Source organism: Rhinichthys klamathensis, unplaced genomic scaffold, assembly GCF_029890125.1.
Source record: "Rhinichthys klamathensis goyatoka isolate OS25496 unplaced genomic scaffold, OSU_Roscu_1.1 h1tg000413l_1, whole genome shotgun sequence".
In the NCBI taxonomy this organism is placed as follows: domain Eukaryota; kingdom Metazoa; phylum Chordata; class Actinopteri; order Cypriniformes; family Leuciscidae; genus Rhinichthys; species Rhinichthys klamathensis.
Window position 1 is genome coordinate 476,404 of NW_026606913.1, and position 17,216 is coordinate 493,619.

Consider the following 17,216-nt stretch of genomic DNA (forward strand, 5'->3'; position numbering starts at 1 on the left):
GAGACAATGTGCATCTTCTGAAGGTGTGACTTCTTTCTGTATCTTTGAAAAGCATCATACTTCCTCTGTCATTGTAGGTTATGAAATATATCTGATGTGAACAACTTTTTGTTGTTGTCTGTTGTGAGGTTATTTATTATATGTAAAGTGTTTCTGTAAATGAAGTGAAGACTAAAAAATGTATTTCTTAATGCTCACGGTTAATTAGTGGCTTTACCATTAAGTCTTTGACCTGTTGATCTGTCTATCTGTCTGTTTCTATCTATATATCTGACTGTCTACCTATCTATCTATCTAGCTGCCTCCTTAATCAACCTGTCAAGTCATTTAAGGCAGTGATGCGAAGAGGAAGAGAATGATGTTGAGTGATTAAGTTACATTGTGATTAAGTCACACTATTAGAGCTGAGGGAAAGTAAAACTAAAAATTCTTAATGTTAATCAACCGGTTGAATAAGTTGACAATCACAGTTACCGGACAGAGTGTTGTGCAACTGTGTGCTTTTCTGCAACATCACTTACATTTACTTTTTAGAAAGAATTATATTACAGTAAACTCTATTGATAAAAATAAAGTTTGTTACATGTACCTTTAACACAGTAATGGCAATTTTTTGGGTTAGTTTTGTTTTAGTTTATTTGTATGTATTACTTTTCATTTCCTTTTGATTGGTTTGTTTTATTTATTTATTTTTTATAAAAAAAAAATATATTGAATATATATATATATATATATATATATATATATATATATAAATAAATTATTGCCATATATTGACATAGTCAGTGAGACTCACAGTATGTGGACTGATGATGTAATGAAAGTTAACGCTAATTGTTAAATGCAATTGAAGTGTTTTATTAGAATTCAGATTTGTGAGACTCATTTTGATTCGAGCTGATTTAAATTCTAGCCATTTAGGCTTTATTTTGAATTGTAATGTTGTCAACATTATTATGTGTACATTTTGAAGTATTTACACAGTGTGTACACAGTAGGAAAGACAATCAAACTTCCAAAAACAGGAAAGAAAACCAGCAAGATAATCGTGTTCATCTTGTTTCAAACACATGAAGGAAAAAAAAGAAAGAAAAAAAACAGAGGTAAAAAAAGCAAGATTATCTGGCTCATCTTGTTTCAAACACATGAAGGAAAAAAACGGGGCAAAAAAAAAAAACAGCAAGATAATCTGCTCATCTCATTCCAAACACATGATTCTGCTCCTGATTTGTTATTAATGTAAACTTCCTTTTTTAAAGTTCTTGAGTTGCCAGAAGTGCCAGGCTATTTTAAAAAAAACTGGATCATTAAGTAAAAGATTGTAATAAATATTAATATTTCGTATAATTACTGTAGATACAGTCTAGTTGTGCATGATATCTTGTTCACTTTATGGTTGGTTTTGTATTCCTTATGCCTCTTTTTTGTTTTATTTAAATATTGTATGCTCTCAAGCTAAAATATTATTAACTTGATCGAGTCAGCGATCAGTGTGTTTGTGTCTGTCTACATGTGCATTTCAACTGACATGACATGGGACATCAATGACAGTGGAACAGTTTAGAAGTCTTCACAAAACTATTATTGGATTCCACATGGCACAAAATAGTAGCCTAATTATTGTGCAGTCTCTTTAAGATCATTCATTTTAAAATACGAATACAGCTAAAAGTGGGTTTAGTTTCGGTTTTAATCATCAGTTACATCTCAGATATTCACAAATGTTCTGTGACGACAATGCAAGACAACAATGATGTCCTCCAGATGTCCTGAGAAGGAGGATATGGTTCCCTTTCGAGGGAACTCGCGATGCGTCACTTGACGCTTTGGGAGCGTGCATGCGTGCATGCGTCTGAGCATCAATGTCAACTAGTCCAATGGAAAGAATGAGCGTCACAGGCGGGTGACGTCATGACCAGGAAGGGATAAAGGCTCGCCCGGTGAAACGCGGCATTAGCTTCTGCGTCTCAGCAAGCGATCTGTGTCATTTTGTCTCTGTCTATTTACTGTTGTCTGTTGCGGAAAAGGATGGAAACTAAACAAGTGTACAAACAGTGTGCTTCTCCCTGCCCGCGTTATTTAACGGGTGGGGACACACACGAGCTTTGTGTCGTTTGTTTGGGAGTGGAGCATGCAGTCTCAGCCTTCGAGGGGGCTGAGTGCCAGCATTGTGAGATGTTACCGCTTCGCATGCTCCGCTCTCGCCTGTCACTCTTTGATAAAGAGAGTGGGCAGGCTCGCGATCCACAGGGATCAGGACCCGCGTCTGCTGAGGCAGCGCGGAGAATGCATTCCTGGGGATCGCAAAAGGATCTTTCGGAGGGGTTGGAGACGGGTCCGAGGGCTCTTTCTCCTTCCTTACCCGAGAGATCCAGTGCTCTCTCCCCGGTGTCGGAAGCACGCTCTGCGGTTTCTTTCGCCCGGGGAGAGAGCCCTCCATTACTTTATTGCTCTTCCTCCGAGGAGGTTGATGCGATGAGTGTGGAGAGTGTAAGCACACACATGGGGGAAAGAGATTCACAATTTATTTCCCCAGCATATGATGAGCTGGTGGATGTTATGTCGCGGGCTGTAGAGAAATTAAATATTGAATGGCCATCTGAGAAGAAGGGCGCTCGTCCTAAAAGCAAATTAGATGAGCGCTTTTTATCTTCCACCACATTATCTCCACTACGAGGGCTTCCATTTTTTCCCGATTTGCACAATGAAATTTCTAAATCGTGGAATAAACCATACTCATCACGTCTTTTCAGCCCTCATGTTAACACTTATTCGAGAATAAGAGGGCTGAAAGAGTATGGTTATGAGGCGATGCCCCAGGCGGAAGAGAATTTAGCCAGTTATCTTTCCCCTGGTCCCGCATCGTCTCTGAAAGCCTCGGCTTTGCCCACTAGACCGCTTAAAGCCACTTCGGTGTTAGTGGGCAAAGCTTATACGGCAGCAGGTCAAGCTGGAGCATGTCTGCATACTATGGCAGTGCTCCAGGCTTATCAAGCTGACCTGCTGGGGGATCTGGATAGTAGTGAGGGAGTCAGTCATGACGATATTCGTGAACTTCGTGGGCTACCGATCTTTCTCTCAGGGCTACTAAGGAGACCGCCAGAGCAATTGGGCGGTCTATGGCAGCCTTGGTAGCTACTGAGAGACATTTGTGGTTAAATCTGTCTGAAATTAAAGAAAAAGATCGAGCTTTTTTATTAGATGCTCCGCTTGAACCTTCTGGTCTCTTCGGCGACGCAGTCCACGCGGTCGTCGAGAGATTTCAGGAGTCAAAGAAACAAGCGGACGTTTTTAAAAAGTTTATCCCTCGCCGGGTCCAGCCCCCTGGGACTGCTGGGCGTGAGCAGCCCCAGCCGTCGAGCTCATCATATCGTGTGCATCAGAAAGAGAGTGTTGCGTCTCGTGCACCTCCACGTAGAGACTGGAGACGGACGCAACCCTCTCAACCGAAGTCTTCTAAGTCGAAGCCGGATCTGAGGACCGTTCTTCAGGCGAAGAAGATTTCGGTTAAAAAAAAAAAAAAGGTCCTGATGTTCATGCATCAGGCCTGTGAGGACAGCCCCGACCGAAGTGGAGCGGTGTACACCTCATTATACGGTGCCCGTTCCATTTCGGGGTCCTCACGAGACCGTTCTGCCAACCCTGCCACCCTTGGTGCTTCAGGGCGCAGCGGTCTCCAGCGAGTCGCTGATGCTATGCTGCGGCACAGCATCGGTTTCGCGCCCTCTGAGGGGGGCCTTAGAGCGGCCAGTTCAGGTAGTTCCTGCCATTATGTTTCAGGCTCCGGAATTGGCTGTCTCGATAACACCAGAGACCAGCCTCGAGAGGCTGGTTCCCTTAGTAAATTTTCTGGCAGCGTGGAAGCTTCTGCCGAATATTTCTCATTGGGTCCTGCAGATTGTAGAGAAAGGATACAGAATCCAGTTTGGTTCTCGTCCTCCTCGTTACAACGGGGTGCTGCCCACAGTGGTGCATCCCGAGCAGGCTCTGGTAATGGAGCAAGAGGTAAAGGCCCTGTTAGCAAAGGAAGCTATAGAACAGGTGTACTCACCCGACAGAGAGTCGGGTTTTTACAGCCGTTATTTCATTGTTCCAAAAAAGGATGGGGGGTTGCGTCCCATTTTAGATCTTCGTCTGTTGAATCGTTCAGTACAGAAACTCAAGTTCAAGATGCTGACACTCAAACAGATCGTGACTCAAATCAGATCCGAGGACTGGTTTGTCACGATAGATCTGAAGGACGCCTACTTCCATATCTCCATCCTCCCTCAGCACAGGAAGTTCCTAAGGTTTTCTTTCGGGGGCAAAGAATACCAATATCGGGTTCTTCCTTTCGGTCTAGCTTTATCACCCCGCACGTTCACGAAATGCGTGGATGCAGCTCTAGCCCCTCTCAGGCTTCAGGGCATACGTATTCTGAACTACATCGACGACTGGCTGATTCTGGCGGAATCAGAGCAGTTGGCGGTTCGGCACCGAGGTGTCGTTCTCGCCCATATGCAGATGTTGGGGTTGAGGCTCAACGCCAAGAAGAGTGTTCTTTCTCCAGTACAGAGAACCACTTTCCTTGGTGTGGTATGGGATTCAGTGACGATGCGGGCCACTCTATCGCCCGTTCGTGTAGCTGCTATCCTGACAGCCACCAAAGAGCTAAAGCTAGGCCAGTCACGCACTGTGAAACAGTTCGAGAGACTGTTGGGTCTCTTGGCGGCAGCGTCCAACGTGATTCCTTTTGGCCTGCTGTACATGAGACCTCTACAGTGGTGGCTAAGGACCAGAGGGTTCTCCCCGAGGGGAAACCCACTTCGTATGATCAAGGTCACGCGGCGGTGCCTTCGTGCCTTAATTATATGGAGGAAACATTGGTTCTTAACCCAGGGTCCGGTATTGGGAGCTCTTTGCCATCGTGTCACGATCTCGACAGATGCTTCCCTCACCGGCTGGGGAGCGGTAATGGAAGGCCGCTCGGTTCAGGGTCTGTGGAAAAGTCATCATCTTTCGTGGCACATCAATTGCCTGGAGATGATGGCTGTCTTCAATGCGTTGAGACAGTTTCTCCCAGACCTGAGGGGCCATCATGTGCTTGTACGAACAGACAACACATCAGTGGTCTCTTATCTGAACCGTCAGGGGGGTCTGCGGTCGCGTCCGCTCTGCAAACTGGCGCACCAGATCCTCCTGTGGTCTCTGGGGAAGGTACTCTCCCTGAGGGCAGTGTATATTCCTGGGGACCAGAATGTGGGGGCAGACATCCTGTCGAGGCAGGAGCTGAGGCCAGGGGACTGGAGACTCCACCCCGAGGCGGTGGAGAAAATTTGGGAGTTTTACGGCCAAGCAGAGGTGGATCTGTTTGCGTCTCAGCACACGACGCACTGTCCACTTTGGTTCTCCCTTACTCACCCAGCCCCCCTGGGGCTGGATGCTATGGTGCAGACGTGGCCGAGGCTACGTCTGTACGCATTTCCCCCTGTTGCTCTGCTCCCAGGAGTTCTGGAACGAGTCCGCCAGTACGGAATAAGCCTACTGCTTGTAGCACCACGCTGGCCGAGTCGGATCTGGTTTGCGGACCTGATCCATCTCTTAGACGGTCCTCCCTTGGAGATCCCGATCAGGAGAGACCTTCTGTCTCAGGCCGGGGGCACAATATTTCACCCTCGACCAGAGATTTGGAACCTGTGGGTTTGGCCTCTGAGGGGGCCCAACTCATAGAGAGTGGTCTCTCAGCTGAGGCTGCTGAGACCATCCTAAGCTCCAGAGCTCCAGCTACTAGGAAACTATATGCGCTGAAATGGAAAGTTTTTTCTGTATGGTGTCACCGACATCAGTGGGATCCGGTTAACTGTTCTGTGAACACAGTACTCGAGTTCTTGCAGGAGCGCTTTACGTCAGGTTTATGTCCTTCCACACTTAAGGTTTACGTGGCGGCCATTGCGGCTTACCACGCCCTGGTTGGGGGTACATCGTTGGGTCGAGACCCCCTGATTACACGTTTCCTTCGTGGCACATTGAGGCTGAGGCCTGCAACTCGCACTAGGGTGCCAGCTTGGGATTTGGCAATAGTACTAGAAGGCCTGTCTAGGGCTCCATTCGAGCCCTTAGATTCGGTTTCAGAGAAATTTCTTACGCTTAAGACTATCTTTCTGCTAGCTATTTCGTCCCTTAAGAGAGTTGGAGACCTTCAGGCCCTTTCGGTTTCCCCCACTTGCCTTGAGTTTGCACCGGGGATGGTCAAGGCATTCTTATATCCAAAACAGGGATACGTCCCTAAGGTGCCGACCTTGATTCCGAGGCCTATCGTGCTGCAGGCTTTCTGTCCTCCTCCTTTTACATCTGCGGACCAGGAAAGGCTGAACCTCTTGTGTCCAGTGCGAGCACTGGATACTTATGTTCATCGGACATCTTCTATGAGGAAGTCCGACCAGTTATTTATTTGCTTTGGATCACCTAAGAAGGGTCTTCCTGCTTCTAAACAGACGGTTAGCAAGTGGATAGTCGAGGCTATTTCACTTGCATACGAGTACTCTGACCATCCGTGTCCCTTGGTGGTCAGAGCTCACTCAACGAGGGGTATGGCGGCCTCTAAAGCCTTGTTATTTGGGGTTTCCCTCCAAGACGTTTGTGATGCGGCAGGCTGGTCCTCACCGCTCACATTCGTCAGGTTTTACAGTTTGGACCTGGATGCTGCCCCAGGTTCTCAGGTGCTTAGTGCTTAGTTCCAACAGACTGACACTACTTGGAATTCTGGCGGTTTGGGTATTCTCGTTCCCAAAGCGTCAAGTGACGCATCGCGAGTTCCCTCGAAAGGGAACGTCTCAGGTTACTACTGTAACCATAGTTCCCTGAGTAAGGGAACGAGACGATGCGTCACCCTGCCATACTTCCTGCTTCCCTGTGATCGGCTTGCTTCGACTTTTTGAAGCTAATGCCGCGTTTCACCGGGCGAGCCTTTATCCCTTCCTGGTCATGACGTCACCCGCCCGTGACGCTCATTCTTTCCATTGGACTAGTTGACATTGATGCTCAGACGCATGCACGCTGGGGGCGTTCCCAAAGCGTCAAGTGATGCATCGTCTCGTTCCCTTACTCAGGGAACTATGGTTACAGTAGTAACCTGAGACGTTTTGTGGGTATGAGGAAGTTTCTCAAGGAAGGAACTTAATTAAAAACACTGCAGCTTGCTGAAAAATCATTGAGTTGCTGTCACCAGTGGAGACGGCAAACTATATCTTTATTTAATGTCACAATGTTCCGGCTCCTGCTCATTCTGTACATCAAAATGGACAGTTTGCTTGTAAACAAAAATAATCAAAACAATCAAAATGTGATTTTCCCCCTCAAAAGCATTTTGTTCTATTGACAATGGCCACTTATCTGTAAAATGCAACCCCCCCCCCCCAAACCCCCCCCCCCCATCATTTCAAATCTTTTTAAAGTTGTGTACATAAGATAATGTTATGAAACTGAAAAACAACAGAGTATTACTAAGTCATCCACTAGACTAACAAACAGTCATAACAGTATAGTGCTCATAAAAGTGCATCTAAATCTATAAACAATAAGAATTTTTATACTTGTGCTATGACTTAAATTTTAGTCATTGTCTGAATCAGTATATGGACCAGTGTTTGTCATTATTCTAATGGAAGCGTTTCAACAAGTTTCTCTCCAGTTTGTATCTGGGTGTCTTTTGCTTCTGATTGAAGACATCACACAGGTTTCAGCACCATGGATAGAGGATTAAACATATCTGTGTCATCTTGGCATGTTTACAAAAGGGAATACCAAAGAAGATTTTCAACGTGATCAGAAGGATTTTTTCTGGCTGTCTTTATCTATCTTTATGCCTGTATGTTTGGTGATAAGAGAACATCATGAGCATTGTATTACCTTTGGTAAATAGTTTATCTGTACAGGTGAGAACATCTGATAATCCTGACTTGTTTGGAAGTTAGTATCTAGTAGCTTTTCATGCACTGTTGTTAAATATTGCAACACTTTTGTCAGTCATTTGTTACTGTGAAAGTGGAACAGTTTTTTTTTTTTAAATTGCAAATTAAATGTATATATTTGTAAAGTACTTATATTTTTAAGGAAAATATTTTATATTTAATTTTGTTTGCTGTACATTATGTGGATTATTGGTTGTAATTTATATTTTAAGTCCAGATAAATGAGTGCACTTCATTACAATTTATTGCATTCGTTTCATTTTATTTTCATTATTTCATTACCATAAGTTTTCATTTATTGTTTAAAACCGTTACATGTAACATGAACCAAAAACAAAACATTGAACTCAACAGGCAGGTCACGGGAGCCCAGACTGACACAAGGCCAAAAGTCATAAACAAAAAGACCATCAACAAGGACCAACTGTGATACAGATTAATGATTAAACTCTGCTTTTGCCTCCTTTGAAGGGTAAATGCTCAGACTGGCTCTAGTTGGAAGCGATAGTCTTGTCGATCCAGGAGCGCTGTTGGGAGATGCGGGCGTAGACTACTGGGTAACGGGTGTCACAAGTGCTGGTGCCCCAGGACACAGACCCTACCAGAGTCCAGACCCCTGAACTCTCACACACCAGAGGACCACCAGAATCACCCTGTGGGAAACACACAGACACAAACACACATTTGAGATCGAAACAGCAGCAACGTTAATATGGTAATGTGTTTTTCTTGATCTGTCTTCACGTACCATGCAAGATGAGGATCCAGAGGCTCCAGCACAGATCATGGCATCAGTGATTCTGCTCTGACCCCAGATCTGTCTGCACACAGCAGGACTTGTGATGGGCAGACCTGTTTGCTGCAGGATTAGAGGACTCGCTGAAAAAAGAGAACATCAGACAGACTGTTCAGATTCATGTGGAAAAAACAAAACAAAACAAGTAATATACAAGAGTAAATTTTGCAATTTGTCTTTGTCTAACAGGTCTTTGTCTAACTTACTTGTGGTGGCAGTTTTGCCCCATCCAGTGGTGAAGCAGCGAGTTCCAGGCAGGATGTTGATGGTTGATGGAGCCAGACATACAGGAGAGATACGGGGAGTGAAGACAACTGGAGACGCAAGTTTCAGCAACGCAATATCATTGTTGGTGGTCGAGCTGCTGTAGAGCGGATGTGTGATGACCTGCACAGACAGAAACAAGCGAAAAAGATGGGCGGTTACTATAGTGGACTTTATGGATGGTAATCTAAGATATACATGTAAGCATGTCTTAACGTCTTAAGCCTGTCATGCATTTCCTTTTACATTCAGAATGAATGTTCATTTGAGAATATGGTACAGATGTTTTCTTTCCTATGCTCAATTTAAAATCTGTAAATCTATTTGGGTAATTTTTAGGAGTAAACTAGACTTCAAAGCTGACAGACATTGACCAAAAGTTAATCTATAGATAATTTGACTACTACCTATTTCCCCACTTAATTCAATTTAACAGGTAAAAAAAAAAAAAAATCGTATTTTTTGGATGAACTTTCAAGTAATTTAAAAATTATAATAATGGATTCATAATAACATTTATAATGCATATAATTTGGTATGTCTTTGTTGTTCTAGTCCAGTAATCTCTTGTTTTATTATTGTCAAGTGAAGTCACCTTTATTTATATAGCACTTTAATATTGATCACAGTAATACACAGGAAAATAACAGAATCAATGATGCAAAATTCACCAAATATAAGACACATACACATTCTACTGTAAAGCAGCACTAAAAACACAATAGTGTCATTATTCAGCTCAAGTCAGTTCAGTGTTGATTCAGTTCAATTCAGTTGTGTGAAAAAGCAGAAATGAACTAACAATTACAAAACGTTCCGTTATTGAACACTGAAATAAATAGTATGAGTTGATCTCTAATTTTGATATTCATCGCTTTACCTTGGAAACTAGTTTGACCTGGATGGGTTCAACATTGGAGCCACGATCATGTTCTCCAAGAATGACACGATGATAGCCGACCCTAAAAAGAGAGCAGTAAAGACAAAACTAACTGTAAAAACGAAAGATAAACAGCATCTATAAAGCACTATTGTATGTGGCGTTTGTCAGATTAAAGACTCTTACGCGACACCACAGTGAGCAGCAGTGAGAACCCAGTTCTGGTTGATCAGGGATCCACCGCAGAAGTGGAATCCGCTGGGTTGCTGTTTCAGAGGTAAAAGCATTGAAAACATGACATATACTCGATGACCAAATCAGGCAAATGCAGGATAAAAGTCGGTCAATACACAGTTACCTGGAGAGAGACCTGCCAGGGCCAAGAACCAGAGATGGCATTCTGTCCGTTCACAATCTTGCTGCCAATCGTCTGTGGCTTAATCGAAGGCACTCCACAACCTGTAGATAAAGAACAGAAGTTCATGACACATGAAGCTCTGTGTGTAGGTTTTGCATTTTGTAAATATATATGTTCACCCATACCTTTTCTTGCAAACTTCTAAAAACACTTACCCAGAGCAGAGGCCACTAGGGCAAGGCATGTGATGGCGAAGATCATGATGTCGATGAGTTCGTGATGTCTCACTGTTGTACCTGTAGGTTCTCTCTCTCTCGCTTTTATATCATCTATTAAATGTGGGATGTGATCGAGGTCCATCCCAGCAGCTCAAATGACCTCACAGCTGAGGAATGTTGAGATCTGTTATCGCTGGAGACAATGTGCATCTTCTGAAGGTGTGACTTCTTTCTGTATCTTTGAAAAGCATCATACTTCCTCTGTCATTGTAGGTTATGAAATATATCTGATGTGAACAACTTTTTGTTGTTGTCTGTTGTGAGGTTATTTATTATATGTAAAGTGTTTCTGTAAATGAAGTGAAGACTAAAAAATGTATTTCTTAATGCTCACGGTTAATTAGTGGCTTTACCATTAAGTCTTTGACCTGTTGATCTGTCTATCTGTCTGTTTCTATCTATATATCTGACTGTCTACCTATCTATCTATCTAGCTGCCTCCTTAATCAACCTGTCAAGTCATTTAAGGCAGTGATGCGAAGAGGAAGAGAATGATGTTGAGTGATTAAGTTACATTGTGATTAAGTCACACTATTAGAGCTGAGGGAAAGTAAAACTAAAAATTCTTAATGTTAATCAACCGGTTGAATAAGTTGACAATCACAGTTACCGGACAGAGTGTTGTGCAACTGTGTGCTTTTCTGCAACATCACTTACATTTACTTTTTAGAAAGAATTATATTACAGTAAACTCTATTGATAAAAATAAAGTTTGTTACATGTACCTTTAACACAGTAATGGCAATTTTTTGGGTTAGTTTTGTTTTAGTTTATTTGTATGTATTACTTTTCATTTCCTTTTGATTGGTTTGTTTTATTTATTTATTTTTTATAAAAAAAAAATATATTGAATATATATATATATATATATATATATATATATATATATAAATAAATTATTGCCATATATTGACATAGTCAGTGAGACTCACAGTATGTGGACTGATGATGTAATGAAAGTTAACGCTAATTGTTAAATGCAATTGAAGTGTTTTATTAGAATTCAGATTTGTGAGACTCATTTTGATTCGAGCTGATTTAAATTCTAGCCATTTAGGCTTTATTTTGAATTGTAATGTTGTCAACATTATTATGTGTACATTTTGAAGTATTTACACAGTGTGTACACAGTAGGAAAGACAATCAAACTTCCAAAAACAGGAAAGAAAACCAGCAAGATAATCGTGTTCATCTTGTTTCAAACACATGAAGGAAAAAAAAGAAAGAAAAAAAACAGAGGTAAAAAAAGCAAGATTATCTGGCTCATCTTGTTTCAAACACATGAAGGAAAAAAACGGGGCAAAAAAAAAAAAACAGCAAGATAATCTGCTCATCTCATTCCAAACACATGATTCTGCTCCTGATTTGTTATTAATGTAAACTTCCTTTTTTAAAGTTCTTGAGTTGCCAGAAGTGCCAGGCTATTTTAAAAAAAACTGGATCATTAAGTAAAAGATTGTAATAAATATTAATATTTCGTATAATTACTGTAGATACAGTCTAGTTGTGCATGATATCTTGTTCACTTTATGGTTGGTTTTGTATTCCTTATGCCTCTTTTTTGTTTTATTTAAATATTGTATGCTCTCAAGCTAAAATATTATTAACTTGATCGAGTCAGCGATCAGTGTGTTTGTGTCTGTCTACATGTGCATTTCAACTGACATGACATGGGACATCAATGACAGTGGAACAGTTTAGAAGTCTTCACAAAACTATTATTGGATTCCACATGGCACAAAATAGTAGCCTAATTATTGTGCAGTCTCTTTAAGATCATTCATTTTAAAATACGAATACAGCTAAAAGTGGGTTTAGTTTCGGTTTTAATCATCAGTTACATCTCAGATATTCACAAATGTTCTGTGACGACAATGCAAGACAACAATGATGTCCTCCAGATGTCCTGAGAAGGAGGATATGGTTCCCTTTCGAGGGAACTCGCGATGCGTCACTTGACGCTTTGGGAGCGTGCATGCGTGCATGCGTCTGAGCATCAATGTCAACTAGTCCAATGGAAAGAATGAGCGTCACAGGCGGGTGACGTCATGACCAGGAAGGGATAAAGGCTCGCCCGGTGAAACGCGGCATTAGCTTCTGCGTCTCAGCAAGCGATCTGTGTCATTTTGTCTCTGTCTATTTACTGTTGTCTGTTGCGGAAAAGGATGGAAACTAAACAAGTGTACAAACAGTGTGCTTCTCCCTGCCCGCGTTATTTAACGGGTGGGGACACACACGAGCTTTGTGTCGTTTGTTTGGGAGTGGAGCATGCAGTCTCAGCCTTCGAGGGGGCTGAGTGCCAGCATTGTGAGATGTTACCGCTTCGCATGCTCCGCTCTCGCCTGTCACTCTTTGATAAAGAGAGTGGGCAGGCTCGCGATCCACAGGGATCAGGACCCGCGTCTGCTGAGGCAGCGCGGAGAATGCATTCCTGGGGATCGCAAAAGGATCTTTCGGAGGGGTTGGAGACGGGTCCGAGGGCTCTTTCTCCTTCCTTACCCGAGAGATCCAGTGCTCTCTCCCCGGTGTCGGAAGCACGCTCTGCGGTTTCTTTCGCCCGGGGAGAGAGCCCTCCATTACTTTATTGCTCTTCCTCCGAGGAGGTTGATGCGATGAGTGTGGAGAGTGTAAGCACACACATGGGGGAAAGAGATTCACAATTTATTTCCCCAGCATATGATGAGCTGGTGGATGTTATGTCGCGGGCTGTAGAGAAATTAAATATTGAATGGCCATCTGAGAAGAAGGGCGCTCGTCCTAAAAGCAAATTAGATGAGCGCTTTTTATCTTCCACCACATTATCTCCACCACGAGGGCTTCCATTTTTTCCCGATTTGCACAATGAAATTTCTAAATCATGGAATAAACCATACTCATCACGTCTTTTCAGCCCTCATGTTAACACTTATTCGAGAATAAGAGGGCTGAAAGAGTATGGTTATGAGGCGATGCCCCAGGCGGAAGAGAATTTAGCCAGTTATCTTTCCCCTGGTCCCGCATCGTCTCTGAAAGCCTCGGCTTTGCCCACTAGACCGCTTAAAGCCACTTCGGTGTTAGTGGGCAAAGCTTATACGGCAGCAGGTCAAGCTGGAGCATGTCTGCATACTATGGCAGTGCTCCAGGCTTATCAAGCTGACCTGCTGGGGGATCTGGATAGTAGTGAGGGAGTCAGTCATGACGATATTCGTGAACTTCGTGGGCTACCGATCTTTCTCTCAGGGCTACTAAGGAGACCGCCAGAGCAATTGGGCGGTCTATGGCAGCCTTGGTAGCTACTGAGAGACATTTGTGGTTAAATCTGTCTGAAATTAAAGAAAAAGATCGAGCTTTTTTATTAGATGCTCCGCTTGAACCTTCTGGTCTCTTCGGCGACGCAGTCCACGCGGTCGTCGAGAGATTTCAGGAGTCAAAGAAACAAGCGGACGTTTTTAAAAAGTTTATCCCTCGCCGGGTCCAGCCCCCTGGGACTGCTGGGCGTGAGCAGCCCCAGCCGTCGAGCTCATCATATCGTGTGCATCAGAAAGAGAGTGTTGCGTCTCGTGCACCTCCACGTAGAGACTGGAGACGGACGCAACCCTCTCAACCGAAGTCTTCTAAGTCGAAGCCGGATCTGAGGACCGTTCTTCAGGCGAAGAAGACTTCGGTTAAAAAAAAAAAGGTCCTGATGTTCATGCATCAGGCCTGTGAGGACAGCCCCGACCGAAGTGGAGCGGTGTACACCTCATTATACGGTGCCCGTTCCATTTCGGGGTCCTCACGAGACCGTTCTGCCAACCCTGCCACCCTTGGTGCTTCAGGGCGCAGCGGTCTCCAGCGAGTCGCTGATGCTATGCTGCGGCACAGCATCGGTTTCGCGCCCTCTGAGGGGGGCCTTAGAGCGGCCAGTTCAGGTAGTTCCTGCCATTATGTTTCAGGCTCCGGAATTGGCTGTCTCGATAACACCAGAGACCAGCCTCGAGAGGCTGGTTCCCTTAGTAAATTTTCTGGCAGCGTGGAAGCTTCTGCCGAATATTTCTCATTGGGTCCTGCAGATTGTAGAGAAAGGATACAGAATCCAGTTTGGTTCTCGTCCTCCTCGTTACAACGGGGTGCTGCCCACAGTGGTGCATCCCGAGCAGGCTCTGGTAATGGAGCAAGAGGTAAAGGCCCTGTTAGCAAAGGAAGCTATAGAACAGGTGTACTCACCCGACAGAGAGTCGGGTTTTTACAGCCGTTATTTCATTGTTCCAAAAAAGGATGGGGGGTTGCGTCCCATTTTAGATCTTCGTCTGTTGAATCGTTCAGTACAGAAACTCAAGTTCAAGATGCTGACACTCAAACAGATCGTGACTCAAATCAGATCCGAGGACTGGTTTGTCACGATAGATCTGAAGGACGCCTACTTCCATATCTCCATCCTCCCTCAGCACAGGAAGTTCCTAAGGTTTTCTTTCGGGGGCAAAGAATACCAATATCGGGTTCTTCCTTTCGGTCTAGCTTTATCACCCCGCACGTTCACGAAATGCGTGGATGCAGCTCTAGCCCCTCTCAGGCTTCAGGGCATACGTATTCTGAACTACATCGACGACTGGCTGATTCTGGCGGAATCAGAGCAGTTGGCGGTTCGGCACCGAGGTGTCGTTCTCGCCCATATGCAGATGTTGGGGTTGAGGCTCAACGCCAAGAAGAGTGTTCTTTCTCCAGTACAGAGAACCACTTTCCTTGGTGTGGTATGGGATTCAGTGACGATGCGGGCCACTCTATCGCCCGTTCGTGTAGCTGCTATCCTGACAGCCACCAAAGAGCTAAAGCTAGGCCAGTCACGCACTGTGAAAAAGTTCGAGAGACTGTTGGGTCTCTTGGCGGCAGCGTCCAACGTGATTCCTTTTGGCCTGCTGTACATGAGACCTCTACAGTGGTGGCTAAGGACCAGAGGGTTCTCCCCGAGGGGAAACCCACTTCGTATGATCAAGGTCACGCGGCGGTGCCTTCGTGCCTTAATTATATGGAGGAAACATTGGTTCTTAACCCAGGGTCCGGTATTGGGAGCTCTTTGCCATCGTGTCACGATCTCGACAGATGCTTCCCTCACCGGCTGGGGAGCGGTAATGGAAGGCCGCTCGGTTCAGGGTCTGTGGAAAAGTCATCATCTTTCGTGGCACATCAATTGCCTGGAGATGATGGCTGTCTTCAATGCGTTGAGACAGTTTCTCCCAGACCTGAGGGGCCATCATGTGCTTGTACGAACAGACAACACATCAGTGGTCTCTTATCTGAACCGTCAGGGGGGTCTGCGGTCGCGTCCGCTCTGCAAACTGGCGCACCAGATCCTCCTGTGGTCTCTGGGGAAGGTACTCTCCCTGAGGGCAGTGTATATTCCTGGGGACCAGAATGTGGGGGCAGACATCCTGTCGAGGCAGGAGCTGAGGCCAGGGGACTGGAGACTCCACCCCGAGGCGGTGGAGAAAATTTGGGAGTTTTACGGCCAAGCAGAGGTGGATCTGTTTGCGTCTCAGCACACGACGCACTGTCCACTTTGGTTCTCCCTTACTCACCCAGCCCCCCTGGGGCTGGATGCTATGGTGCAGACGTGGCCGAGGCTACGTCTGTACGCATTTCCCCCTGTTGCTCTGCTCCCAGGAGTTCTGGAACGAGTCCGCCAGTACGGAATAAGCCTACTGCTTGTAGCACCACGCTGGCCGAGTCGGATCTGGTTTGCGGACCTGATCCATCTCTTAGACGGTCCTCCCTTGGAGATCCCGATCAGGAGAGACCTTCTGTCTCAGGCCGGGGGCACAATATTTCACCCTCGACCAGAGATTTGGAACCTGTGGGTTTGGCCTCTGAGGGGGCCCAACTCATAGAGAGTGGTCTCTCAGCTGAGGCTGCTGAGACCATCCTAAGCTCCAGAGCTCCAGCTACTAGGAAACTATATGCGCTGAAATGGAAAGTTTTTTCTGTATGGTGTCACTGACATCAGTGGGATCCGGTTAACTGTTCTGTGAACACAGTACTCGAGTTCTTGCAGGAGCGCTTTACGTCAGGTTTATGTCCTTCCACACTTAAGGTTTACGTGGCGGCCATTGCGGCTTACCACGCCCTGGTTGGGGGTACATCGTTGGGTCGAGACCCCCTGATTACACGTTTCCTTCGTGGCACATTGAGGCTGAGGCCTGCAACTCGCACTAGGGTGCCAGCTTGGGATTTGGCAATAGTACTAGAAGGCCTGTCTAGGGCTCCATTCGAGCCCTTAGATTCGGTTTCAGAGAAATTTCTTACCCTTAAGACTATCTTTCTGCTAGCTATTTCGTCCCTTAAGAGAGTTGGAGACCTTCAGGCCCTTTCGGTTTCCCCCACTTGCCTTGAGTTTGCACCGGGGATGGTCAAGGCATTCTTATATCCAAAACAGGGATACGTCCCTAAGGTGCCGACCTTGATTCCGAGGCCTATCGTGCTGCAGGCTTTCTGTCCTCCTCCTTTTACATCTGCGGACCAGGAAAGGCTGAACCTCTTGTGTCCAGTGCGAGCACTGGATACTTATGTTCATCGGACATCTTCTATGAGGAAGTCCGACCAGTTATTTATTTGCTTTGGATCACCTAAGAAGGGTCTTCCTGCTTCTAAACAGACGGTTAGCAAGTGGATAGTCGAGGCTATTTCACTTGCATACGAGTACTCTGACCATCCGTGTCCCTTGGTGGTCAGAGCTCAC

General features: G+C 45.0%; 1 protein-coding gene across 1 annotated transcript; it reads right to left on the minus strand.

The window, feature by feature from the left end:
* Window positions 1-8,190: 8,190 nt before the first annotated feature.
* LOC130070688 (chymotrypsin-like protease CTRL-1) lies at window positions 8,191-10,543 on the minus strand. Its single transcript, XM_056235173.1, has 7 exons — window positions 10,463-10,543; window positions 10,248-10,348; window positions 10,076-10,155; window positions 9,890-9,971; window positions 8,952-9,132; window positions 8,698-8,828; window positions 8,191-8,602 (listed from the first exon to the last, which is right to left on the minus strand). The coding sequence occupies exons 1-7, from the start codon at window positions 10,506-10,508 to the stop codon at window positions 8,441-8,443; spliced, it is 783 nt and encodes a 260-aa protein (XP_056091148.1). The 5' UTR covers window positions 10,509-10,543; the 3' UTR covers window positions 8,191-8,440.
* Between the last annotated feature and the right edge of the window lie 6,673 nt (window positions 10,544-17,216).

Excerpts from the sequence above, each read along its gene's own strand:
- LOC130070688 (XM_056235173.1), bottom strand. The coding sequence starts at position 10,508 with ATGATCTTCGCCATCACATGCCTTGCCCTAGTGGCCTCTGCTCTGG. Across the intron at positions 9,133-9,889 it reads AGGTCAAACTAGTTTCCAAG|GTCATCACACATCCGCTCTA; the intron begins GTAAAGCGATGA and ends CTGTCTGTGCAG. Across the intron at positions 8,829-8,951 it reads GGGCAAAACTGCCACCACAA|CGAGTCCTCTAATCCTGCAG; the intron begins GTAAGTTAGACA and ends CTCTTTTTTCAG.